The sequence below is a fragment of the Apostichopus japonicus genome, chromosome 2 (assembly GCF_037975245.1).
Source record: "Apostichopus japonicus isolate 1M-3 chromosome 2, ASM3797524v1, whole genome shotgun sequence".
Classification (NCBI taxonomy): Eukaryota; Metazoa; Echinodermata; class Holothuroidea; order Aspidochirotida; family Stichopodidae; genus Apostichopus; species Apostichopus japonicus.
The window spans coordinates 3,070,338-3,097,562 of NC_092562.1; the positions used below are offsets into that span (position 1 = coordinate 3,070,338).

Here is a 27,225-nt window from a genome sequence, read left to right on the forward strand (position 1 = left end):
AATATTTGTGCTACCTTCTGATCGGTGGGGGGGGGGGGTGATGGAGCTGTTGAAGGATCGCCTACGGATCACCTTAGGCAGAAATGTTGATTTTGTTTTTCGCCACAATAAGTTACCAACTCTATGCAGCCATTGGGTAGACTAGGTGAAGCAAATTCACCGTTGAAAACTTGTCCGAAAAAATGTTTCCTTGTTGCAATTGAAGGCTTCGTGCATTAGGGCTCTTGTCATGTTGTTTTTATGATTGTTTAAATCATTTTTACTTTTCTTAAGCGTGGATTCCCTCTTCTTCTTTGTCACTTGTTCGATGTTGACTATTATATTTTATTTTATCGCTATATCAATTAAATGCTTTATTGTGAATGTGCTTTGAGATCATATTTGATGTAAGACTCTATATAAGAATAAATTATTATTATTATTATTATTAAAAGGCCTTTAACGTTGTATAACATTACTCAAGAATCATAATGACCATGTGCCAGTGTGATTATAGCGCTAAAATGGCAACTTTATAAAACCGGTCTTTAGCACACAGAGTCATGTTGTAACTCAAAGAGTTTCATTAATCCCTTGAATTCTGGCGATGAAAAAAGATCTTTTAAGTATCCTCCCCGTCCGAAAATATTACATCACCACTTTTCAATGTTGAGATAGATAACGAAGGGAGGACCGCCCCACCCCCATTATCTTTCATTACACACCTAAAAGGGTTGTTGTTGGTTCTAACAACAACAGTTTGTTGGAACCCTTGCCATTTCTATTATCTTTCATCACATATCTAATAGGTTTGTTGTTGGTTCTAACAACAACAGTTTGTTGGACTCCATACAGCATCGTCTACTCTTGCCATTTCCACGTAACGCCGTCTCATGCTGTCGAAGTCTTCACAATGTGGATTGTTTACGTCAACGCTGCGCTTGACCCAATCATTTACGCGCTTCTCAACAACAAAATACGTACTGAACTCTACAGACAGTTCCGTGTCTTGATAAGGAGATGAGATATTGGCCGTCATCTGTGTATCTGTCTTCGTTGTTCATGGACTCCCAGAGATACTTCACATGAAAAGTTATCGCATCAGTGATACCATATCCTACCGTGAAAGTATCAGTAATTTCTGCTAGTATAATAGCTTTGAGTTCCTTTGTGTATATATATATAGGATGTCTGCTTAAGTTATCATCAACTTGCCTTTGTTTCGCTTTCCTCGATTTAAATTTGTGGAACTATCATGGTTAGGGATCTGCTTTAAAATACCACCCCGGGAGTATTTGTATGTATTGCTGAGCTCATTCTTATAGGTATTACAATGCAGAATAAATGTAGAGAGGACATTATGTTCTCTTTTAATGCTTACCTAACAGTATGTTGTGCTGTATTATAAATTTGTATATATTGACCTTTTTTGGGGGTTATTAATCAGTGTACCGATGTAATGTGTACTATACTTTAGTCAGCACATAACATTTATGAAGTTAAATGGTTCACAATGTTTTTCATATACAAAATTACATTGTATCATGTTGTATTTGATTTTGTTTAATCCTTTTCGATGTTTTAATTATAATTCAAATGAATAATCAACCAAAACAGTATACATTTCGTGTTCGAAATTACCGAATTTATTACATGAATAGGATTTCTTTACTATTCGTTAGAAACAGGATACACCAAGCTGCTGAAACTTGTCAGTACGAGTATTTTCAAGTAAGGAGTTTAACTGTACCTAATTAAAAATTCTATAAATATTTTTAAAAAAAGGGTACAATAGTTTCATAATTTGGTGTAATAAACGTTTATATGTTACACTTTGCCTGTATCCTTTCTCCTTTGTGTACTTTGTACTCAAAATGTTCTTATCTTGTTACCGCTAATGACGTCACAGCAACTGACAGCAAAAATAACTTTCAGTGTTATTTTTCCTAGAGTAATAACATTTACAAATTTAATAGGTAGCGGCTTGCACCAACAATCGTTTCTGTACGTTCCTCAGACTGGTTGTCCAGAACTCGTTACTGGGAAGTAGCATCCACCCCCCCCCCCCTCTTTCCCTCGCCGAACAACACAGTCAAGGAATAATGACTCATATTCAAACTTCGATTAGCATTTTACTGCTAACCTAACAAACCAGACAGCAAATTTAACTGCAGTCATATACATAACCTTCGAAGTTCTATCCATACATACATAACACAAATTAACAATAGCATGCAACAAGTATTCATGTTTGACACATTCCATGCATAACACTTTGATTCATTTCACACAAACATATCAATGTACGTCTCTCTATCTCCTGCCCTCATCGCAGTTATTGGCATATTTTGGGGTTCTTTCTCTATGGTATGTGAAGCTGCTCAGTCTCCATGAGAGACAGCATTAACTTTCAAAGAACCTCTTCATGCTGAAGTGGGTATCCCTGCTTTCTTCAAGAATAATATGCGTGATAATATGTAGAATGGGCGTACCTTGAATTCTATCAGGGAGGAGGGGAACTTTTTTTTAATACTTTTTCAACTTATAACTCTATCGAATGTTACTCTAAAATCATGTATGACTATTCTCTGTCCACCAAATGCAGTTGTTTAACCGAATACTGTTCTACTATACAGAAGAGAGTTTGAATTTTTTTGTGTGATAATTCTGTTGTAATTTCAAGTTTTAAGGATGTTGTTGGTAATAACTACAACAGTTTGTTGAACAAACATGTACGTTATCACTACACGCTATATGATTCCTTTCCTTTTCTCGTGATTATTCAGTGATATTGGTGTGCGCACTGCATATATCCTGTAAAAATTTAAAGAGTTGAGCTTGTATATGTTGAATGTATGTCTAGCTGCTTCATCACTTCTGTTTTCTCATTATTTATTTTTTGCTTTCCGTATAGCCTATTTAGGCTCTTCTTGTTTTAACCTGTGAGGCGCGGTATATATGCTCTCATGACAAATATAAGGGTGCGTCGCCACTTAACCCATGCACAATAGCCAGCAATGAAAAGCTCAATGATACAACAACATTCAACGATATGTTACATCTCTAACTTCACCAGCATCAGCCCTCTACCCCCCACCCACCCAAACCCTCTACCGTGACACACACGTACACTCACAGTTCCATGATTTGTCCACAAATAATTACGCACAGTCCTTCAATAAACCACCACACTTTTACACTAATATTCATAATTACAGTGAAGGTGTCGCAATTTTACTAAGTTAATTTAACTACTTCAGCCACTGGAACATCAACATGGATCACTTTGCAAACTAAACGGCCGACCTTATTTAGAACGTTAGCAGAACCACATAGCCGATTATGATACCCATTTTGTGGTTGGTTCAAAGCTATAATACCTGTGTTTAAATAACGTTGCTAAGAGATATACCACGCTAAATGTTCTAGCATAGGTTGTTGAATTCTTGACGCTTTAGGGTACTGTGATGAAAAATAATTTTGCTTTATATAAAGCATCATTTTTTGTGAAGGTTTAATGGAAGAGTTCAATGTTCACCGAAGGATCTGAAATTTTACAACGTTTACGATTTTTTCGCAGAACAGGTCGCCTGCGTACTAATGGATGTAGGACCAAGGCTACAGTGCACAATGCCTAGCCCTAGCATTAGGCCTATACCAAATAAGTGTCGATAGCCGAACAATGCTTAACTAATACTACTAGACTACATTGTTCTCTGCACAACTCAGACGGTTCTGGATTGGTTTGCTGCGCTATATTTTGAATGAGTCGCTGCATGCTTCAATTCACTCATATTGTCTAACTAGTTATAATAGACTTAAGCCTCACTGTACATTAGTGTATTTCGACAGTTTCACTGTCCATCTTATTCATTAACTACATATTTTAGGTAACTCCATGCATATACAATAGATTAAATGAATTCTGCAACGAACACAGAGACAAAAACTTATCTTGTTACAATATACCATTGATTGTAATTTATTATGTAAAATACGACATGAAAGCGCCCCACTTATTGCCAGCCATCAAGATGCGTGCTCCAAGATGAACGATTGATCTGATGATTATTTGAAAGTAAAACTCTTGATATTGTGATATGTATGAAAGACAAATTTGAGCAACAGATACTCTACCATCAGTGACGATACCCAATATGTATTAAACATTTCTTGTGAGGCTATGATTAATTGCTTGTGGTTATTATCTTCTGTACCGACCTACATTTTTTGCTACATCTTATAGAAGTGATGTGTGCAATATATCTGGTTAATATTAACCGACAAAGGCGTTCTCACACTTTGCTAGACTTGTCTTAAAAAAGAAAAAGAAGAAGAAGAAGAGAAAAGCTATCTACATGATGTAGATACAATTAAAATGTTATTTGAATACTAAATAAACACATCGTATTTTGAAAGCTAGAGCCGTGATGATTTATTAGTTACTAGTAAGTTGGATAAAGAACGCAGTGTTTGACGTGAACCGTTCGGACGTGGGTTTATCACTTACCTGTCTTACAAACAAGTAATATATATATATATATATATATATATATATATATACAGTTTTCTGTCAATGCTCGGAGTTTTGCAAATACTGACATTTAAGCTGGCGAACAACCATTCTCCAGCAGTGACCTGTTCTAGTTTAAAAAAAAAACCCGATTAGATTGATGATCTTTAAGTCTTAAACCGATAAAATCTAAAAAGACGTGTAGTTATATGTATGTTTCTTTCTTTTATCCTTTTGTGGGCAGAATTATTTTACCATTCAGTTTAATCGCTTAATACCTCGACGATCAAACACTTACAAGTTGAAGACTAGAAAGCGTCTGCTAGAATATGGTGTATGTTTGCATAGAACAGGAATTGTGGTTCGTGAATAAGACAGAGAAAGATAAAATTGACTATCATCGCAACAATTTTGTCTTGTTCATCGAAGCTTTCACGTTGCTGATTATAATGTTTGTGGCTGTTGTCGCCAATATTGCCACTATGTCCGCCATTGTGAGAGTTCCTAGTTTACGTCGTAATATCAACAATGTACTAGTGTTAAATCTAATATTCATGGACCTTTGTACATCGCTGGGTAGTATGCCCTTTTCCTTTGCGGATCTCTTTAATGAAGGCTTTCTCATTTGCTTTCCAGTGCTTTGTCGTGTGAGTATAAAGATCTTAGTACATATAAACAATATTTATCAGTTTTGAAATCATTTTTCAACTCTTCATAATAACATAATTTGAATGCATGGTTTAATATTAATCTAAAGCTCCTTTAAGGCTAAAGAGAAAAATGATGAAAAATGTTAACGTTAATCTATTTTTTTTTTATCAATTCTCAACCCGGCAGAACTTGTTCTTTCTATTTACTATGAACAACAGGGCCTAAAAGTTGGCTGACATTCAACACCATTTGTCCTTGACAATATTGCAATATGTATTGTAGAAAATATGTCATTAGCGGTATAAAAGTCTGACTTGTTTTTTGCCATTGAGGTATGTGTTGCATCTGAGGAACTTGCCTAATCGCATGCGCATTAGACTTAATAGTCTGGTCACTTTAATTGGTAAACCGCTCTCGTTTAGCCTGGGTCATTTCTCAAATATTAAAAGAAGTTATTGAAATATAATCTGAAATGATACCAGTGTGGCTTAACACATCTACAACATGCCAAAATTAGAGTTCCTCGGTTGAGCTACTTCATTTTCTTATCCTCACTATCGGTAGGTATGGTTGGGTGTGTAGTGGGAAGGTAACTCAGTTAATAACCTTTCCAAAAGGGAATTCCTCCTTCGATCCAAATGTACTAAAAAATATATCGCTGAGGATAACAGATAGAAGCGACAATCTCATGTGGATAAAACAACAACAACAGTGCAGAAATATGGTAGTTGGGCGTATGAAAGAAACAGGAAAGGCGTTTAGACCCTCGTTATTAAGATAATACAGAAATATTGTTGTACAGTTAACTAGCATCAATAGTTGGCACTTCCATAACTCTGTCGAACTCACATGTAATTAGACCAAGAAAGATACAAAATCATCAAGGTATACTTCCATTTCTAATCCAACATATAGATGCACGGATTGTTTGCCCACCTCGGATGCTTCGGGAATTTTTCAGCCATAACAGTGATTTCAGTGTTTCGTTGCGTGAAAATTCTGGCGGGAAGAAAAATAGATATTGGCGGCAAACACGTTGCATTTATGCTTGGATGTGGATGGTTATATGCAGCCGTTACGGTGATTCCACCACTCACCGGACTTGTTTCAGGTCACGTGTACACTCACGGTACCCATCACTGTTCTCCAGACTGGAAGGATTCCTGTTGGTTTTTCAGTCTCTGTGTTAGTTGCATTTATTGTATCACAATTCCAACCATGATTGTTTGTTATTTTCTAATTAGACGAGAGGTGACGAAAAGTGCAGAAAAAGTTCAAAGATTCGCTAAATCTACAGTAAAGCCTAAGCAAAGAAACCGAAAGCGATTCTGTAAATACCAATCTAAAAGCAAGCTAGAGTCCAATACCTCTAATTTAGTTGCTTCTTACGTAACAGACACCTCGCCAAGCGAAGATTTCACTTTTTTTGGTGCAGACTACCCCGAAGGTTGTGACGAAAATCAAAGCAGTGTTTTAACTAATCAGCCTACATCGAACCAGATTAACTCAGATTTAGAAGATGGAACTGTACCAGTGGATCACCGACGGATATCAACTAGCTGTTCAGATTTTCCTGGTTTGCCAGTATTTGACAGAAATACTGGGAACGAACCCAATCAACTGGGGGATATGGGCAAGACTGCAAGCATGAATTTAGACAACCAACTAGAGTTGATTGAAGTCCGCAAAACGGATGCCCAAGACGAACTGGGATCGCCCAGCTTGAATACAGGAGATACACGAGATGATAAGCCAGGGGATGCTGACAGCGCCTTCCAGCGAAGAACAGAGTCAGATCAACTCATGGAATTATCCGAGATGACTCAAATTTCGACACATGTCTCGGTCATTTCGAGCGATCCTGCGGCGTGCAGTACCTCAGAGGGAGATCACACGAATACAATGAGAAGACGAATTGCCAAAAGAAAGGGTGTCACGTCAAAGGTGATTGGTACAATATCTGGAAGACTACATCTGAGCGGGGATGTCAGTTCCAACAGTGATACTACGGTGAGAAGGAGGCGGCACGTTACAAGTGGCACAGGCAATAAAAGACGTAGAGTGGATAGGAAGGTCACCATAGCAGGTAGGCACAAATCAAAATTTAAATATAAAAGGAAAACGATACTTAGTACATGTAAACAACATTCACCTTAAACTTTTTACTAAGGAGTGATAGCTCAGTGGTTAACGCCGGTGCCTTTCAATCATAAGGTCCGGAGTTCGAGTCACTCCAAGATGAATGTACGTCTTCTAGTTACAGAGTTGTTGTCAATTGACAATTCATAATCATGGACGTTAAATATGAATTTAAGAGACTGACTTCGGTCAGCCTGCGGCTTTGATGAGCCAATGATGGCTTCTTCGCGAGGTCCTGCTTGCAGGATGATCTAAAATACATACATACATACTAAGAATATTTTTATTGGTTGACCTTACATTATTCGTGAACCGGTTAAACTCAAGTTGTTTCATATTCAGAAAAAAGAAGATAAATTTAGGTAAAGAATTTTACCTAAACTGTTGCCGTCACTACATTGCATCGAGAAATTATAAATGTCGTTCCATTATTTAACAAACCAGAAGTACATATTCATATAACATATATAACAGATATAGGTCCATACATAAAAATATGTATATGCTCTGCTATAACTAGGGTATTTCTAAATATTTTTAAGTCTCTTTTTTGTTTGTTCTCAATGCATATCTTAGGGATGTTGTTGGTTCTCACGACATCAGTTTGTTGGACGCCGTATTTCATCGTCCATTCATGTCATTTCCATTTTGCGCCCTCACATGCTGTGGAGATCTTTACAATGTGGATTGCTTACATCAACACCGCCCTTGATCCGATCATTTACGCGATGCTCAACAAGAAAATACGTCTTGAAATCTTCAGGCATTTCCACATATGTAGAAAACAATGAAAAAATAGCTAATAACAATTAACTATTGTTTAAGACGCGCAAGTCTAAACATCGTGAATGTTACAGAGGCAATTGTGATCAACAAACTCGACCGCCAAAACAGCTAAGGAAGACATGAGCGTGATTTAAAGGCATTAAAAACTCATCCAAAACCGCGTGCCGCCCTCTGAATAAAGTTAACTGTCGTTGCTTGCAAGTGAAGTTTTCTTCATGTCGCTACAAAATGCAGACAGTAATGAAACGTGATACCTTGTTAACTTTTATCTGGACCTGAGATGTTCATCGCTGCTATGTTCACTGTGTTGTGGGTATTGACCGTAGCCGCATGTATTGACTGTACACTAGTGTCTAATTACCGACGGTAACTGTGTGTATTTTCTGGGATTGATGGTTCTGTTACACCTCATTCGAAACTAGGTCAGATAACCGGCATCAGACGTTTCTTTGAGCGCGAGTCTTCACTCCCTTTAATGACAGGAATTTGAGATTGGGAGAACTAGTCTAAATATATGCATTTAACTAGCAACCGTGGTTGTTGAATTATTCAATGTTATATTGAATTTATATATATATATATATATATATATATATATATATATATATATATATATATATATATATATATATATATATATATATATATATATATATATATATATGTATATATAGATATAGATATATATGGGTTTTGCCAGTTCGAAAATAAGGAATTGCAAACAGGATATAATATTCCAAATTGAAGACAACGTCACACTTCAAAAATAAATCCACACTGTTCGCTACAGTCCTCATCTCGACGTCTTTTCCCTAATTAATTTGTTAAATTCTCCTTTACTTAAGGGAGTAAGTGATAATAAGACTGTTTTTTCTTTCTTTTTGTATATCATCACGGTAGAGGTTCGTTAAAATACTTTACTTTCCTATTATCATACGTGAATTGTGATACATTTGTAAGGTTTGCTTTACTGGAAAAAAAAATGTTCTTACTTAATCATAATACATCTTGTTTATACCAGTACTTTCATTTGTAATACATGATTCCAATATTATAAGAAAGAATAAAGACAATTTCTAGTCAATTGCTGCAGATAGATACACACATCTAAAAGATTTAGTAAATTCCAGGAAATTTTGGTACGCAATCAATGTCAGTCACCAAGATATTTCTTAAAATATGACCTATAAATGGGCATCGTTTTTAGACGCTCACCTCAAATTGATAATATAAAAAAAGAAAGTGTATCATGGTTATAGTTCCTATTCGTATCACGCACAACCAGACAAAATTCTAACTGACACACAAACTCAAAATCATAATGCCTCCCATACATTATAATAATATTTTTGCTACCTTCTGATCCGGGGGGGGGGGGGGGTTGATGGAGCTGTTCAAGGATCGATATCATCTAAGGCAGAAATGTTGATTTTGTTTTTCGCCACAATAAGTTACCAACTCTATGCAGCTATTGGGTAGACTTGGTGAAGCAAATTCACCGTTGAAAACTCGTCCGGAAAAAAATGTTTCCTTTTTGCAATTGAAAGCTTCGTGCATTATAGGGCTCTTGTCATGTTGTTTTATGATTGTTTAATCATTTTTACTTTTTTAAGCGTGGATTACCTCGTCTTCTTTGGCACTTGTTCGATGTTGACTATTATATATTTTTTATCACTGTATCAATTTAATGCTTTATTGTGAAGTGTTTGAGATCATATTTTATATTAAGAATAAATTATGAATATATATATATACATAACATTACTCAAGAATCATAATGACCAGTGCCAGTGTGATTAAAGCAATAAAATCACAACTTTATTAACCGGTCTTTAGCACACAGAGTCGTGTTGTAACTCAAGGAGTTTCATTAATCCCTTAGGAATTCTGACGATAAAACGATCAGGATCTTTTAAGTATTTCGTCCGACCCTAACATAATCCTCGTACCCTCCCCGTTCCGAAAATATTACATCACCACTTGATTACAATGTTGAGATAGATAACGAAGAGAGAACCTTCCACCCCCCCCCCCCTCCAATATCTTTCATTACATACCTAAAAGTTTTGTTGTTGGTTCTAACAGCACCAGTTTGCTAATATTAAGTAATTAACAAGTTTATGACAGAAAAAAAAGCAAACAGAAATTATTGAGGAAGGTTTTATACCTTACCTTACACATACGTTTTGAACATGAAAACATTGTCAGTAGAGAATATAATTCATTTATTATAGCATCCAATATGTCATTTCTTGAAAATCGTGATACACGAGGGTAAACAATTTTTTTCCGGGTACCCGGATACCCGACGGGTAACGGCTCTCGGGTACCCGGTTCCCGATTTTTGGACCCGTGTAAACACTATTGGACTCCGTACTGTATCGTACACCCTAGCCATTTCCATTATCTTTCATCACATATCTAATATTGTTGTTGTTGTTTCTAACAATAAAAGTTTGTTGGAACCCTTGCTATTTCCATTATCTTTCATTACATACATACTAGGGTTGTTGTTGGTTCTAACAACAACAGTTTGTTGGACTCCATACAGCATCGTCTACTCTTGCCATTTCCACGTAACGCCGTCTCATGCTGTCGAAGTCTTCACAATGTGGATTGTTTACGTCAACGCTGCGCTTGACCCAATCATTTACGCGCTTCTCAACAACAAAATACGTACTGAACTCTACAGACAGTTCCGTGTCTTGATAAGGAGATGAGATATTGGCCGTCATCTGTGTATCTGTCTTCGTTGTTTAATGTTCATGGACTCCAAGGGATACTTCACATGAAAAAGTTATCGCATCAGTGATGCCGTATCCCACCGTTAAAGTATCAGTAATTTCTGCTAGTATCATAGTTTTGAGTTCCTTTGTGTATATATATAGGATGTCTGCTTAAGTTATCATCAACTTGTCTTTGTTTCGTTTTCCTCCTTTTAAATTTTAAATTAGTGGAAATATTAACCATGGTTAGGGAACTGTATTAAAATACCACCCCGCGAATATTTGTATGTCTTGCTGAACTCATTCTTATAAGTATTACAATGCAGAATAAATGTAGAGAGGACATTATGTTCTCTTTTAATGCTTACCTAACAGTATGTTGTGATGTATTATAAATTTGTATATATTGATTTTTTGTGGTTATTAATCAGTGTACCGATGTAATGTGTGCTATATTTTAAACAGCATATAACAATTATGAAGTTAAATGTTTCACAATGTTTTTTTATATACACAATTACATTGTAACATTGTATTTGACTTTGTTTATTACTTTTCAATGTTTTAATTATAATTCAAATGAATAATCAACCAAACAGTATACATTTCGTGTTCGAAATTACCGAATTTATTACATGAATAGGATTTCTTTACTATTCGTTAGAAACAGGATACACCAAGCTGCTGAAACTTGTCAGTACGAGTATTTTCAAGTAAGGAGTTTAACTGTACCTAATTAAAAAATCTATAAAAATTAAAAAAGGGTACAATAGTTTCATAATTTGTAGAATTGAGTTTGGTTCGACATGGTGTATTAAACGTTTATATGTTACATTTTGCCTGTATCCTTTCTCCACGTCCTTTGTGTACTTTGTACTCAAAATGTTCTTATCTTGTTACCGCTTGACGTCACAGCAACTGACAGCAAGAAAAAAAACTATCAGTGTTATTTTTTCTAGAGTAATAACATTAACAATTTTAATAGGTAGCGGCTTGCACAGACAATCGTTACGTTACTCAGACTGGTTGTCCAGAACTCGTTACTGGGAAGTAGCATCGAACCCCTTACCCCCACCCCCCCCCCCCCTCGTTCCTTCGCTGAACAACACAGTCAAGGAATAATGACTTCCATAAGCGCTTTACTGCTAACCTAACAAACCAGACAGCAAAACTGCAGTCTTATACATAACATTCAAAGTTCTATTCATACATGCACAACACAAATTAACAATAGCATGCAACAAGTATTCATGTTTGACACATTCCATACATATCACTATTATTCATTTCACACAAACATAATGAACATACGTCTCTCTATCTCCTGCCCTCATCACAAAGCTCGAGAAAGCAATCAGTTACACTGAAAAAATAAACTAGTCAATATTGCCACGGACTAACGTTAAATTAGTTTGTAACGTTAGTCAATGCACACGAACTAGCAAAAATCTTCGTTTCATCGCTGCTTCTTAGTCAGTTTACACTGACTAAGGAAAATATAATCGCAGCTTAGTCGGTGGCGACGGACTAAGGTATTTTAACCCATGGACTAAGAACGACACGGACACCCGATTTACGCCATAATCGTAGCTTAGTCGGTGTCGACGGACTAATGTATTTTAACCCAATTCGATTCACTTTAATTTGGAAACCGAGAGGCAACGGCAGCTTGCTGGACTTGGCATAGTTTCATACGATCACTCTAAGCAACTTTCAACCGTAAATCACCCAAGAAGGTCTTTAGAAGAATGGAGGTATTAACTGCATCATCGGCCTACCTGTTATTCCTTTAACTTGAAGGTAAAATTAAAGTTAATTGTTAGGCCACTGGCACTAGTACTGTATTATGGTTAGTGTAACGCTACCGGTGTCACGTTGGCGTTTCGCAATACACAAGTGCAATGACAGTGAGTAGCCTATAGGCTTCTACTGGGTACTGCAGTGCATTCTCAACACTAAAGTGTGCATTCTAAACACCAATTAACAATGTGTTATGTGTGTATTGGGCTAGATTGAACAGTGGCACATAATCTTCTAATTTATTCCCAAACAAATGCTGGAACTATAAGGCTCAATAGTTTATTTGAAGTCTACACTCATTTGGTAAAGATTTCCTGTAATTTCCCATGTGAATCTAAATGGGTAGGCTTTGCGATATTGAATAAGCAAGGCTAGACCTTCAAACGTACAGTCACAGTAGGCTGAACAAATTATGTTGGATAGTCAACGGTATTATATGTTGCGAGCAGTCAGGATGCACGCTTCAGTTGTATTTAACCTTTTCATTTATCATTTTTTAGTATTTAATTTCCGGTCACACCCAGGAAACAATTGCGACATTCCTACCGGTGTGAAGTTAGATACTTATTCCCCGTTCCTCGTTCGACATTCGCGAATGAGTAACTGCTACCGATTCAGTTACGTATTCGACAATGGTATCGACGTAACACCTCTGGCAAGACAAAAGCTTTCTTACAAGATGTTCAACATATGGTCGTGGAAAGAGGTTTATCTATGGCCCATGGGTCATATGAACTCTAATAACTATGTAGAAGGGTACTATAATGCATCTTGCCCGGTCCAAATAGTTTTTGACCAACTAAAATGACCAGTACTTCATCAGCTCTTAAATTAATGTAAAAAAATTACTTTAGGCCCTAATCAAGACTAGCACGCCTTGGACCACCTTACCAATGGGTCATATGAATTCTTAACACATTGTAGAAGGATACCATAATGCGTCTTGCCCGGTCCAAAGAGTGCTTGACCAATTAAAATGACCATTAAATCAACATTTTTTTTAAATAAATGTAACGGGAACTGAAATAAAAACATTTGGGCCCTAATCAAATCCAGCACGCCTTGGACCGCCCAACCAATGGGTCATGGGAAGTCTGAGGACCTTGTAGAAGGGTAACATAATGCGTCTTGCCCGGTCCAAAGAGTGCTTGACCAATTTAAATGACCATTAAATCATTACTTCTTCAATGAGTGTAACGGGACCACGAAAAAGCTTTGGGCCCTTATCCATGCAGCACGCTTTGGACCACCTAACCAATGGGTAACATGTACTCTAAGGACTTTGTAAAAGAGTACCATAATGCGTCTTGCCCGGTCCAAAGCGTGCTTGACCAATTAAACTGACCATTAAATCATTACTTCATCATCGAGTGTAACGGGACCACGAAAAAGCTTTGGGCCCTAATCCATGCAGCACGCTTTGGAGCACCAAACCGATGGTTAACATGAACTCTAAGGACATTGTAGAAGAGTACCATAATGCGTCTTGCCCGGTCCAAAGCGTGCTTGACCAATTAAACTGACCATTAAATCATTACTTCATCATCGAGTGTAACGGGACCACGAAAAAGCTTTGGGCCCTAATCCATGCAGCACGCTTTGGACCACCAAACCGATGGTTAACATGAACTCTAAGGACATTGTAGAAGAGTACCATAATGCGTCTTGCCCGGTCCAAAGCGTGCTTGACCAATTTAAATGACCACTAAATCATTACTTCTTTAATGAGTGAAACGGGACCACGAAAAGCTATGGGTCCTAATCCATGCAGCACGCTTTGGACCACCTAACCAATGGGTAATATAAACTCTAAGGACATTGTAGAAGGGTACCATAATGCGTCTTGCCCGGTCCAAAGAGTGCTTGACCAATTTAAATGACCACTAAATCATTACTTCATCATCGAGTGTAACGGGACCACGAAAAAGCTTTGGGCCCTAATCCATGCAGCACGCTTTGGACCACCAAACCGATGGGTAACATGTACTCTAAGGACATTGTAGAAGAGTACCGTAATGCGTCTTGCCCGGTCCAAAGAGTGCTTGACCAATTTAAATGACCACTAAATCATTACTTCTTTAATGAGTGTAATTGGACCAAGAAAAAGCTTTGGGCCCTTATCCATGCAGCACGCTTTGGACCACCTAACCAATGGGTAACATGTACTCTAAGGACTTTGTAAAAGAGTACCATAATGCGTCTTGCCCGGTCCAAAGCGTGCTTGACCAATTAAACTGACCATTAAATCATTACTTCATCATCGAGTGTAACGGGACCACGAAAAAGCTTTGGGCCCTAATCCATGCAGCACGCTTTGGACCACCAAACCGATGGTTAACATGAACTCTAAGGACATTGTAGAAGAGTACCATAATGCGTCTTGCCCGGTCCAAAGCGTGCTTGACCAATTAAACTGACCATTAAATCATTACTTCATCATCGAGTGTAACGGGACCACGAAAAAGCTTTGGGCCCTAATCCATGCAGCACGCTTTGGACCACCAAACCGATGGTTAACATGAACTCTAAGGACATTGTAGAAGGGTACCATAGTGCGTCTCGCCCGGTCCAAAGCGTGCTTGACCAATTTAAATGACCACTAAATCATTGCTTCTTTAATGAGTGAAAAGGGACCACGAAAAAGCTTTGGGCCCTAATCCAGACCAGAACGCCTTGGACCACCTAACCGATGGGTCATATGATTTTTTAAGACAGTGTAGAAGAGTACCATAATACGTCTTGCCAGGTCCAAAGTGTGCTTGACCAATTTAAATGATCACTACATCATCACTTCTTAAATGAGTGTCCATCTCATATGTTATGTATCGTGCGTTTAGTGTCAACCGTTAGCATTACAAATTGCACTTGGGACCCTCAAGGAATGAAAAAGAGAGAACTCGTTTTAAGTGCATTCCAATTAATGGCAGAATGTCTATATACATGGCCAAATTCTGTCGGAAAGTTTTTACAATTTAAAAAAGCCTCTAAATGACTTCCGAATTCATCGATATGTTAGCATATAACACTTTAACTTACTCAAATCACTTACGAAATTTCAGCCTAATCAAAAGGGAAAAATTGCAATGTGGCAGATATTTGAACACGATGGCATAAAGCGACAGCATCTTTCTATGGCTGTAGCAAGGCCGTAGCAAGGCTGTAGCAGGCTTGTAGCAGGCTTGCACTGTCATGATAGCCCAATGAAGCTTATGAAGCTTACAGCCGGAGAAACAATCAAAGAAATAAACCATCCCCTATATAGGCCTACCAAGTACCATGGTCCATGAATTAATGGTACATGCAGTAACGTTCAAACATTGAACAATATCACTTTAACTCTCCTAACGTGGGTCAGAGACATTCGTAGAAGGAAAGATATTCCGATATTTCATTCATTTGGGAATACAAATGCAAAAAAGCAGTTAAACTGTCAACATGCTGCAGATTATTTCAGTTATCTATCAATTTTAATGGTTCGACGCAAGGGAGCAATCACGCTATGATAAATATGAACTCTCAGCCTTTTAAAGGTATTCCATGGACGTTAAATGACGGTAGGCAGTCAGCTCGTACATCGGTATCAATTAGTTCGAGCCTAATGTTCAAGCGCTCTTTTACGAGAGAAAACTTCTAGGAAACATCCTGAATGAATCATTCAATTACAATCAAAACGCATGGTCCTTTATTCCGCTCCTTCAAATTTATCTCATGAAGTATTGAGTAATAGTGTATGGAACATCTTTGCACATAGATTGGTAAAAGTGTATCAATTCTACCAGATTAAAGTAATTTGGCATGAAAATTTTTCTTCTGCAAGTACATTTCAATCCAATCAGAGAATAAATGGGGAGTGGTGGGGGGGGGGGGGGTGGATATTAAGCATGTAATATTTCTCTTGACTTCTATACTTCCATAATTGACTCAGCATATAGCCTAATTGATATTTACCGAAGAATTAATACATTAAATACAATTGTAAGTGATTAGAAAGTGTATTTTTGACTTAAATTAACAAACGCGAAATTGACCTTAAATCTAGCACTTTTGCTAATGGATTGAATGTGTTTTGTGTATTGTGTAAACTTTGTATAGCTAGATACAGGGACGTAGCTAATGCATGATGATTGGGGGTTTAGTGGCTGAAATTCCAACTGGATGGGTTTTGAAGCCAGAAAATTCCGACTGCTGCCTTGTACCCCCCCCCCCCCCCGCACTATACTCGTCAACGATACGGTCAGTGTCAGTCAGACACCCTATCTTTCGCGACTGCACTTTTGTTCCAAACTTTTCTCGGTACATTTGTACCACTGGCCCTCACTTTACAAACTTATCAATCACTCTGGTTAAGCGAGTAAGCAACTGAGTACAAGTTATCTGCTTGATAAGCTACATAGACTACTGACTAAAAAAGCTATGTTAATGTAACAAAGGGGAAACTTTTTTTCGAAAATTATATTCGACGACATAGTGAATTACCCAAAAATACAGTGCTTTTTCCTAGCGGGCTTAATATTATTTTCTTGGGGGTGGGGGTGGGGCTATTTATCACTCACATGAATAAAAAAAAACATTGTTCACTTCATTCCAACTGAGCATTTGGAATGATGTGAACAATTAAACATTTTGCAGAAAAATGTTGAGTTGACGTTATACGATAAGTTGTCAATTAAACATTTTGCAGAAATTTTTTCAATTGCTCAATTGGAATGAAGTAAACAATTGAACATTTTGCCAAAAATGTCCAATTGACGAGATAAGATAAGTTGTCAATTAAACATTTCTCAGAAAAGTTTTTCAATTGTTCTTATGGAATGAAGTAAACAAATGAACATTTTGCAGCAAAAAATGACTAATTGACGAGATTTGATTAGTTTTCAATTAAACATTTTTCACAAAATTGTTCAATTACTCATTTAAAGCAAGTAAGCAATGCAACATTTTTCTGTTTTTTGATAACATTTTATCTTGTTATCTAAACAATTTACAGAAAAATTTCACCTTATGGGGCAAAGTTTTTCTTATGTTGATGGCATTTTTAAGCTTCCGTAGATTAGCATTGAGCGTTTTAATAGTATATGTTGTGCAGAAGTTCTATTAGGCATTTTTTTTTAGAGTATTCAAAATCATACGAAGTTTTGTATGGTGGAGTATAAAGATCGCGACATACAATTTCTCATTGTGACAAGGAAATCGTAGCAAATATGACTGATTCAAGGTCAATTTTGACCGAAAATTTTAGGTCACTACAAGAATATTTGAAAATTCGAGTGCGCCAGTCGGAAAAATTCGAGTGCGACAGTCGGAAATTCCGACTGTCGCACAAAAATTTTCCAACTTTCGTCAGTTTTACCAAGATTGGGGGGGGGGGGGGGATGAGACACCCCACACCCCCTCTAGCGACGTCCTTGGCTAGATTATGGACGTTATAATTAATAATTAGGTAGAACTGAATGAAAGGAAATCAACTAAAAAGTCACACTAACTCTGGTCTATGTTTAGTTGGAATAAACCCAGTGAGACTTTTTATGGTGGATTTGCCTTCTACACTCCAATAGAAACTTTCTATTGAAAAATCGCTAAGAGAAAGAACAAGCACATGCATGGGAACACGATAAAATCAAAATGCATAGAATGGCACTATAGGGTAACTTGGATGGTTCATTACCAACTATGGCTAATGGAGATCATAAATAAATCAGAAAGGGATTTCGGCATAAAATATATGTCTGGGTAGACCTATTTCACTTGAAGACTATTTTGCTAAATAAACTATTAAAGTCAGTTTATCTCCGCTTGACCCGAGATGACTGATTGTCTGTTTATAGCTCCATGGTCAGCTCTACAATGTAGCAGTGGAATCTTTCAGAATCTACGATGGGGGTTAAAGCGTTCAAAACCACTTTCAAGAAGAGAGGCAAGAACACTTCTTTGTTCTTTGAATCTGTAAATATGTGAAGGGTTGACGGGTGAAATGAATAAAAGAAATAAAATTTAGTTCTATAAACGAATAATTAAAACAAAAACGTTTTCAGTTCGTTGCCAGTCTACAGAAATCACTTCATTCTGAAAATGTAGTTGCGCTAAGGGCCCTCCCCCCCCCCCCCCCCCAAAAAAAAAGAAGAAGAGTGCGCGTGTGTTTCTCCGGAATGGGAAGGAAACTTTGTATGCTGATGATTGTAAAGCACCAATAAGCATTAAACTTGCGAGCCAAAGGTGTTGCTTTTGTTTTGTATCACCACACTGGTACAGACGTAGAGTTGAAATTCAAAAAAGAAGATATTGATGAATCTACTGGATAATGATTGTGCATTAGTCGTTTGTATTGGTCAAATACTCTTTGGACCGGGTAAGACGCATTATGGAACTCTTCAACAATGTCCTTAGAATTCATAAGACCAATTGGTTGGGTGGTCCGAGGCGTGCTGGTCTTCACAAGGGCCTAAACATATTTGCAGGTCCATTAACATTCATTAACGAAGTAATGATTTAGTGGTCATTTAAATTGGTCAAGCACTCTTTGGACCGGGCAAGACGCATCATGGTACCGTTCTACAATGTTCTTGGACTTCCTGTGATCTATTGGTTAGGTGGTCCAAGGCGTGATGGTCTTGATTGGGGCCCAAAGCTTTTTCGTGGTCCCTTTACACTCATTGAAGAAGTAATGATTTAGTGGTCATTTAAATTGGTCAAGCACTCTTTGGACCGGGCAAGACGCATTATGGTACTCTTCTACAATGTCCTTAGAGTACATGTTACCCATTGGTTAGGTGGTCCAAAGCGTGCTGCATGGATTAGGGCCCAAATTTTTTTCGCGGTCCCTTTGCACTCATTTAATAAGTAATGATTTAAAGGTCAGTTTAATTGGTCAAGCACGCTTTGGACCGGGCAAGACGCATTATGGTACTATTCTACAATGTCTTTAGAGTACATTTTACCGATTGGTTAGGTGGTCCAAACCGTGCTGCATGGATTAGGGCCCAAAGTTTTTTCGCGGTCCCTTTGCACTCATTTAATAAGTAATGATTTAAAGGTCAGTTTAATTGGTCAAGCACGCTTTGGACCGGGCAAGACGCATTATGGTACTATTCTACAATGTCTTTAGAGTACATTTTACCGATTGGTTAGGTGGTCCAAAGCGTGCTGCATGGATGAGGGCCCAAAGCTTTTTCGTGGTCCTGTTACACTCGATGATGTAGTAATGATTTAGTGGTCATTTAAATTGGTCAAGCACGCTTTGGACCGGGCAAGACGCATTATGGTACTCTTCTACAATGTCCTTAGAGTACATGTTACCCATTGGTTAGGTGGTCCAAAGCGTGCTGCATGGATTAGGGCCCAAAGCTTTTTCATGGTCCAATTACACTCATTGAAGAAGTAATGATTTAATGGTCATTTAAATTGGTCAAGCACTCTTTGGACCGGGCAAGACGCATTATGGTACTCTTCTACAATGTCCTTAGAGTTTATATTACCCATTGGTTAGGTGGTCCAAAGCGTGCTGCATGGATGAGGGCCCAAAGCTTTTCGTGGTCCCGTTTCACTCATTAAAGAAGTAATGATTTAGTGGTCATTTAAATTGGTCAAGCACTCTTTGGACCGGGCAAGACGCATTATGGTACTCTTCTACAATGTCCTTAGAGTACATGTTACCCATTGGTTAGGTGGTCCAAAGCGTGCTGCATGGATTAGGGCCCAAAGCTTTTTCATGGTCCAATTACACTCATTGAAGAAGTAATGATTTAATGGTCATTTAAATTGGTCAAGCACTCTTTGGACCGGGCAAGACGCATTATGGTACTCTTCTACAATGTCCTTAGAGTTTATATTACCCATTGGTTAGGTGGTCCAAAGCGTGCTGCATGGATGAGGGCCCAAAGCTTTTCGTGGTCCCGTTTCACTCATTAAAGAAGTAATGATTTAGTGGTCATTTAAATTGGTCAAGCACTCTTTGGACCGGGCAAGACGCATTATGGTACTCTTCTACAATGTCCTTAGAGTTTATATTACCCATTGGTTAGGTGGTCCAAAGCGTGCTGCATGGATTAGGGCCCAAAGCTTTTCGTGGTCCCGTTTCACTCATTAAAGAAGTAATGATTTAGTGGTCATTTAAATTGGTCAAGCACGCTTTGGACCGGGCAAGACGCATTATGGTGCTCTTCTACAATGTCCTTAGAGTACATGTTACCCATTGGTTAGGTGGTCCAAAGCGTGCTGCATGGATTAGGGCCCAAAGCTTTTTCTTGGTCCAATTACACTCATTAAAGAAGTAATGATTTAGTGGTCATTTAAATTGGTCAAGCACTCTTTGGACCTGGCAAGACGCATTATGGTACTCTTCTACAATGTCCTTAGAGTTTATATTACCCATTGGTTAGGTGGTCCAAGGCGTGCTGCATGGATTAGGGCCCAAAGCTTTTCGTGGTCCCGTTTCACTCATTAAAGAAGTAATGATTTAGTGGTCATTCAAATTGGTCAAGCACGCTTTGGACCGGGCAAGACGCATTATGGTACTCTTCTACAATGTCCTTAGAGTTCATGTTAACCATCGGTTTGGTGGTCCAAAGCGTGCTGCATGGATTAGGGCCCAAAGCTTTTTCGTGGTCCCGTTACACTCGATGATGAAGTAATGATTTAGTGGTCATTTAAATTGGTCAAGCACTCTTTGGACCGGGCAAGACGCATTATGGTACCCTTCTACAATGTCCTTAGAGTTTATATTACCCATTGGTTAGGTGGTCCAAAGCGTGCTGCATGGATTAGGACCCATAGCTTTTCGTGGTCCCGTTTCACTCATTAAAGAAGTAATGATTTAGTGGTCATTTAAATTGGTCAAGCACGCTTTGGACCGGGCAAGACGCATTATGGTACTCTTCTACAATGTCCTTAGAGTTCATGTTAACCATCGGTTTGGTGGTCCAAAGCGTGCTGCATGGATTAGGGCCCAAAGCTTTTTCGTGGTCCCGTTACACTCGATGATGAAGTAATGATTTAATGGTCAGTTTAATTGGTCAAGCACGCTTTGGACCGGGCAAGACGCATTATGGTGCTCTTCTACAATGTCCTTAGAGTTCATGTTAACCATCGGTTTGGTGGTCCAAAGCGTGCTGCATGGATTAGGGCCCAAAGCTTTTTCGTGGTCCCGTTACACTCATTGATGAAGTAGTAATTTAGTGGTCATTTTAATTGGTCAAGCACTCTTTGGACCGGGCAAGACGCATTATGGTACTCTTTTACAATGTCCTTAGAGTTCATGTTAACCATCAGTTAGGTGGTCCAAGGCGTGCTGCATGGATTAGGGCCCAAAGCTTTTCGTGGTCCCGTTTCACTCATTAAAGAAGTAATGATTTAGTGGTCATTTAAATTGGTCAAGCACGCTTTGGACCGGGCAAGACGCATTATGGTAATCTTCTACAATGTCCTTAGAGTACATGTTACCCATTGGTTAGGTGGTCCAAAGCGTGCTGCATGGATTAGGGCCCAAAGCTTTTTCATGGTCCAATTACACTCATTGAAGAAGTAATGATTTAGTGGTCATTTAAATTGGTCAAGCACTCTTTGGACCGGGCAAGACGCATTATGGTACTCTTCTACAATGTCCTTAGAGTTTATATTACCCATTGGTTAGGTGGTCCAAAGCGTGCTGCATGGATTAGGGCCCAAAGCTTTTTCGTGGTCCCGTTACACTCATTGATGAAGTAGTAATTTAGTGGTCATTTTAATTGGTCAAGCACTCTTTGGACCGGGCAAGACGCATTATGGTACTCTTCTACAATGTCCTTAGAGTTAATGTTACCCATTGGTTAGGTGGTCCAAGGCGTGCTGCATGGATTAGGGCCCAAAGCTTTTTCGTGGTCCCGTTACACTCATTAAAGAAGTAATGATTTAGTGGTCATTTATATTGGTCAAGCACGCTTTGGACCGGGCAAGACGCATTATGTTACCCTTCTACAAGGTCCTTAGACTTCCTATGACCCATTGGTTAGGCGGTCCAAGACGTGCTGGTTTTGATTAGGGGCCCAAATGTTTTTATTTCAGTTCCCGTTACATTTATTTACAAAAATGTTGATTTAATGGTCATTTTAATTGGTCAAACACTCTTTGGACCGGGCAAGACGCATTATGGTATCCTTCTACAATGTGTTAAGAATTCATATGACCCATTGGTAAGGTGGTCCAAGGCGTGCTAGTCTTGATTAGGGCCTAAAGTGATTTTTTCTGGTCCAGTTACATTAATTTAAGAACTGATGAAGTACTGGTCATTTTAGTTGGTCAAGAACTATTTGGACCGGGCAAGATGCATTATGGTACCCTTCCACATAGTCGTTACAGTTCATATGACCCATGGGCCATTGATAAAACCTCTTTCCACGACCATATGTTGAACATCTTGTAAGAAGCTTTTGTCTTGCCAGAGGTGTTACGTCGATATCATTGTCGAATACGTAACTGAATAGCTAGCTCAGTTACTCATACGCGAATATCGAACGAGGAACGGGGAATAAGTATCTAACTTCACACCGGTGACATTCCTTCACGGTCGACTTGCTTACTGTAAGAAGTATTAACCGTTTTTTCTCATGAAAGCTTGATAGTCTGAAGTTATTATAACATGTGCTTTTAGTATACTGCCAAAAGAGTAAGTTGTTGTATTTGTATTGATATTTTATGTAGAAGTAACGGAAAATTTAGTATGTTTAGTTTGGTCTAATTGCACGTTTTTTTTTTCTGTCCAATGTAGTGCAGGGTTCACTTGCGCGAATTCAAATTATTCTGTTTATGTATGTGTATATGCATCGATTCTTAGATTATGATGTTTTTTTGACATTTATTTGTAATTCAAGCATATCTGTTTAGTAGCAAAGTTTAAAGGTTAAGATTAATTAGTTTTCTCTTTTTGATCCTAGATTGAATGAAACTCATTGACGTAAATAATAGATCAGATGATACAGTTTAACGCAGTTGCTAAAACTCTGGGTATTCTCTAGTCTTCGCCGGTCCATTATATACTTTAGTACTACTAGTAAGACTAAATCAAAACGACCGAAAGACAAACTTAGTGTAACAAAGTACTGATTCTCCTCTAGCCTAGGTCTAAACAGGCTTGTTATGTGAGCAAGCAAAATAACAACTAAAAACGATTAGGCCTATAAATAAGTTGGCTCAGTGCATTTCTGTTTCTAAAATTTTATATTTTTAAAGATCATAAAAACAAACAAAGATTTAGCCCATGTTTGATTCTGGTTGCAATGGTGATGACACTCTCGTTCAAATTTTCAGCTTTATACAGTCTGCTTCAAACTTTGGGATTGTTTTTTGAGACTGTAGTGGAAGCAAATCTCACATAACTTTGTGGTGACAACTTTATTTAATTTTTTTTTTCAAATGATGAATACTTTGCTGTTTCTTTTTTCCAGCAGGAATTGAAAAGCCAAATATCTAAGTCAAGGGTGAGGTTTCCTGTGATGTACGACACCAGTGTGGAGGCAACAACAGAAGAGGAGAACTGTGTTATATATGGCTTAAAGACATGTTTTAAGATGATATATTGGTACCCTTCGCAGAACAAAAGAGTTTATCCAAGAGTCCAAAAAGCAAAGGAACAAATACCATAGAGAAAATAGATGGAAGAGTGAGTTTAACTATTGTACCCAACTGTTTAATGATATTTAAGATACTTTTCATAACCTGTTTTAAAAAAAAACAGTCTAGTATATCATTTACGTGCAAGCTTCATAAGTTTGGTCAAATTTTCACTGATCTGTAGAGCGGGAGTCCAGAGGGTTTGGTTAGCTGGGAAGGTAACCAATTGCCTGGTACATCACAATGTTCACAATGCATTCCTGTATATGAAACCTGACGACTGGCAAACCGACTGTGGTGGATGTGGCTGGGAGAGCAATTTTAAAGTCACCTAATAGCTAACCTAGTTCAGCTTTCTTGGTAACCACATCAAAGTAAGTACAATGTGTCAGGTATAGCCCCAAGAGCAACAAATGGCCATCGCCAGTAATTACCAGTGGGATACCCCTGCCAGTGATCTATAATTGACCCCTCATGGCTGACCTAGGTCAGCTCATGAGGTAACCACTTGAAACCTACTGGAAAATGTTGGTTAGGACTTCAGATACAAGGGATGGGCATTGCCAGTAATTTTTATTGGTGGGGTACCCCTGCCAGTAGACCCCCAATATGCCCATCCCCTCATTGACCTAGGTGCGCTCATGATTTGACCAGTTGAAACCTACAGGAAAATGATAGGTATCACTTCATATGTAAGGATGGGCATTTCCAGTATTTTATATTGGTGGGCCACCACTGCCAGAGTCTGCCCATCCCTTACATATAGAATCCTGTCAATAATTTTCCAGTAGTTTTCAACTGGTTAAATCATGAGCTGACCCAGATCAATGAGGGGGGGGGGGGGGGCATTTTGGGGGTCTACTGGCAGGGGTACCCCACTAATATAAATTACTGGAAATGCCCATCCCTTACATATAGAGTCCTGCCAATCATTTTACAGTAGTTTTCAACTGGTTACCTCATGAGCTAATCTAGGTCAATGGGGGATGGGCATTTTGGGGGTCTACTGGCAGGGTTACCCCACCAATGTAAATGACTGGAAATGCCCATCCCTTACATATGAAGTGATACCTATCATTTTCCAGTAATTTTTCAACTGGTTATCTCATGAGCTGACCTAGGTCAATGAGGGAATGGGCATTTTGGGGGTCTACTGGCAGGGGTACCCCCCCCCCCTCAATATAAATTACTGGAAATGCCCATCCCTTACATATGAAGTGATACCATTTTCCAGTAGTTTTCAACTGGTTACATCATGAGCTCATCTAGGTCAATGGGGGATGGGCATTTTGGGGGTCTACTGGCAGGGGTACCCCACCAATAAAAATTACTGGCAATGCCCATCAGTTGTATCTGAAGTCCTAACCAACATTTCCAGTAGGTTTCAAGTGGTTACCTCATGAGCTGACCTAGGTCAGCCTTGAGGGGTCAATTATAGATCACTGGCAGGGGTACCCCACCACCAATAATTACTGGCAATGGCCATTTGTTGCTCTTGGGGCCATACCTGACACATTGTACTTACTTTGATGTGTTACCATGAAAACTGATCTAGGTTAGCTATCAGGTGACTTTAAAATTGCTCTCCCAGCCACACCCACCACAGTAGGTTTGCCAGTCGTCAGGTTTCATATACAGGAATGCACTGTGAACATTGTGATGTACAAGGCAATTGGTAACCTTCCCAGCTAACCAAACCCTCTGGGATCCCGGTCTATTGGGATCATTATTAACATGATTAACATAATTATTAAGCTTTGAGAAATAATTTGGTGTTATGCTGTGCAAAGCTAATAATAATTTGGTAAAGCTGCTATTCCTGGCTTATAATTTGAGGGACCTAGATTTAAATGTATACCTCCCAATATGTTATAAAATTTTAATGTAAATGTATGTTTATGATAATGTGAGTTATCATGTGCTATATTTGTATCTGTGCTTACACGTATATCATATTTTCTGTTCACAGGTCAATAATGGTGCAGATTTTGGCTTCCTGAAGACAAGTGGGAGGCCATTTGTAGTTAAGAGAAACACTCTTTGTTTGTGAAGACTTAACTGGTGTCGATTTGGGGTACCACTTTAAAACGAAAGTCATGAGGAACCCTTGCCCAAGATTCAACTTTGCATTATTGTGCAGTGCTATACTTGCGATTCATGTTTGATCCATTAACTTGTCTTAACTTTGTTGGAAAAAAAACAGATTTTCAGATTTTATTTACAGTGATTTCTTCTCTATCTGTCGAAAGTCAGCCTTTGTAGACATCAGAAGTTTTATCAGAAATAAATACTGCCAACGTACACATTATTAGTGTTTCTTCTGCTCTCTTTTCTTTCAGTGATGCTAGTCAGTAAAACTAGTCGGGTTCAATTCTTTCAGTGATTCTAGTCAGTGCAACTAGTCAGTCGATACCGACTGAGAAAGGTTAGTCGGGAGAGGCACCATCCTGACTAATGTAAAACCTGCTATAAACTAGTCGGTGGCTCATATAAATTAGTCGGTAAAGACCGACTAATGTCACCAACTAATGTAACTGACTAATATACATTTACCGACTACCAAATTGTTGATCGACTAAGCTGACGGACTAAGATGACCGACTAAGAAATCCAACTGACTAAGGAATGAATTAGTCGGTATAGCAACTGACTAAGGCTATGTTAGTCGGGAGAGGCACCAGATGGACTAACGTTATGTTAGTCGGTGAACCAATTTAAGTTTTCAGTGTATTGGTATGTTTTGGGATTCTTTCTCTCTGGTATGTGAAGCTGCTCAGTCTCCATGAGAGACAGCATTAACTTTCAAAGAACCTCTTCATGGTAAGTGGCAATCCCTGCTTTCTTCAAGAATAATATGCGTGATAATATGTAGAATGGGCGTACCTAGAATTCTATCAGGGGGGAGGGGAACTTTTTTTTTTTACTTTTTCAACTTATAACTCTATCGAATGTTAATCTAAAATCATGTATAACTATTCTCTGTCCACCAAATGCAGTTGTTTAATCGAATATTGTTCTACTATACAGAAGAAAGTTTGAATTTTTTGTTAA

General features: G+C 38.3%; 2 protein-coding genes and 1 long non-coding RNA gene across 4 annotated transcripts in view; 2 read left to right on the forward strand and 1 right to left on the reverse strand.

Moving 5' to 3' along the window:
• The window catches only part of LOC139974254 (alpha-2Db adrenergic receptor-like), a 78,200-nt gene that overhangs the window by 14,223 nt on the left and 36,752 nt on the right, over positions 1-27,225 (reverse strand). The window lies entirely within an intron of this gene.
• LOC139974228 (uncharacterized) lies at positions 4,565-11,098 on the forward strand. 2 transcript variants are annotated; one of them, XM_071981246.1, is made up of 3 exons: positions 4,565-5,139; positions 6,059-7,229; positions 10,574-11,098. In XM_071981246.1, the coding sequence occupies exons 1-3, from the start codon at positions 4,822-4,824 to the stop codon at positions 10,786-10,788; spliced, it is 1,704 nt and encodes a 567-aa protein (XP_071837347.1). In that variant the 5' UTR covers positions 4,565-4,821; the 3' UTR covers positions 10,789-11,098. The 2 variants fall into 2 exon arrangements, with proteins under 2 accessions (XP_071837347.1, XP_071837338.1); XM_071981237.1 differs by lacking the exon at positions 10,574-11,098 and adding an exon at positions 7,859-8,537.
• Positions 12,147-27,191, forward strand: LOC139974184 (uncharacterized). The gene is made up of 3 exons (XR_011795419.1): positions 12,147-12,594; positions 24,009-24,223; positions 26,144-27,191. It is a non-coding gene; the product is annotated as an uncharacterized lncRNA (long non-coding RNA).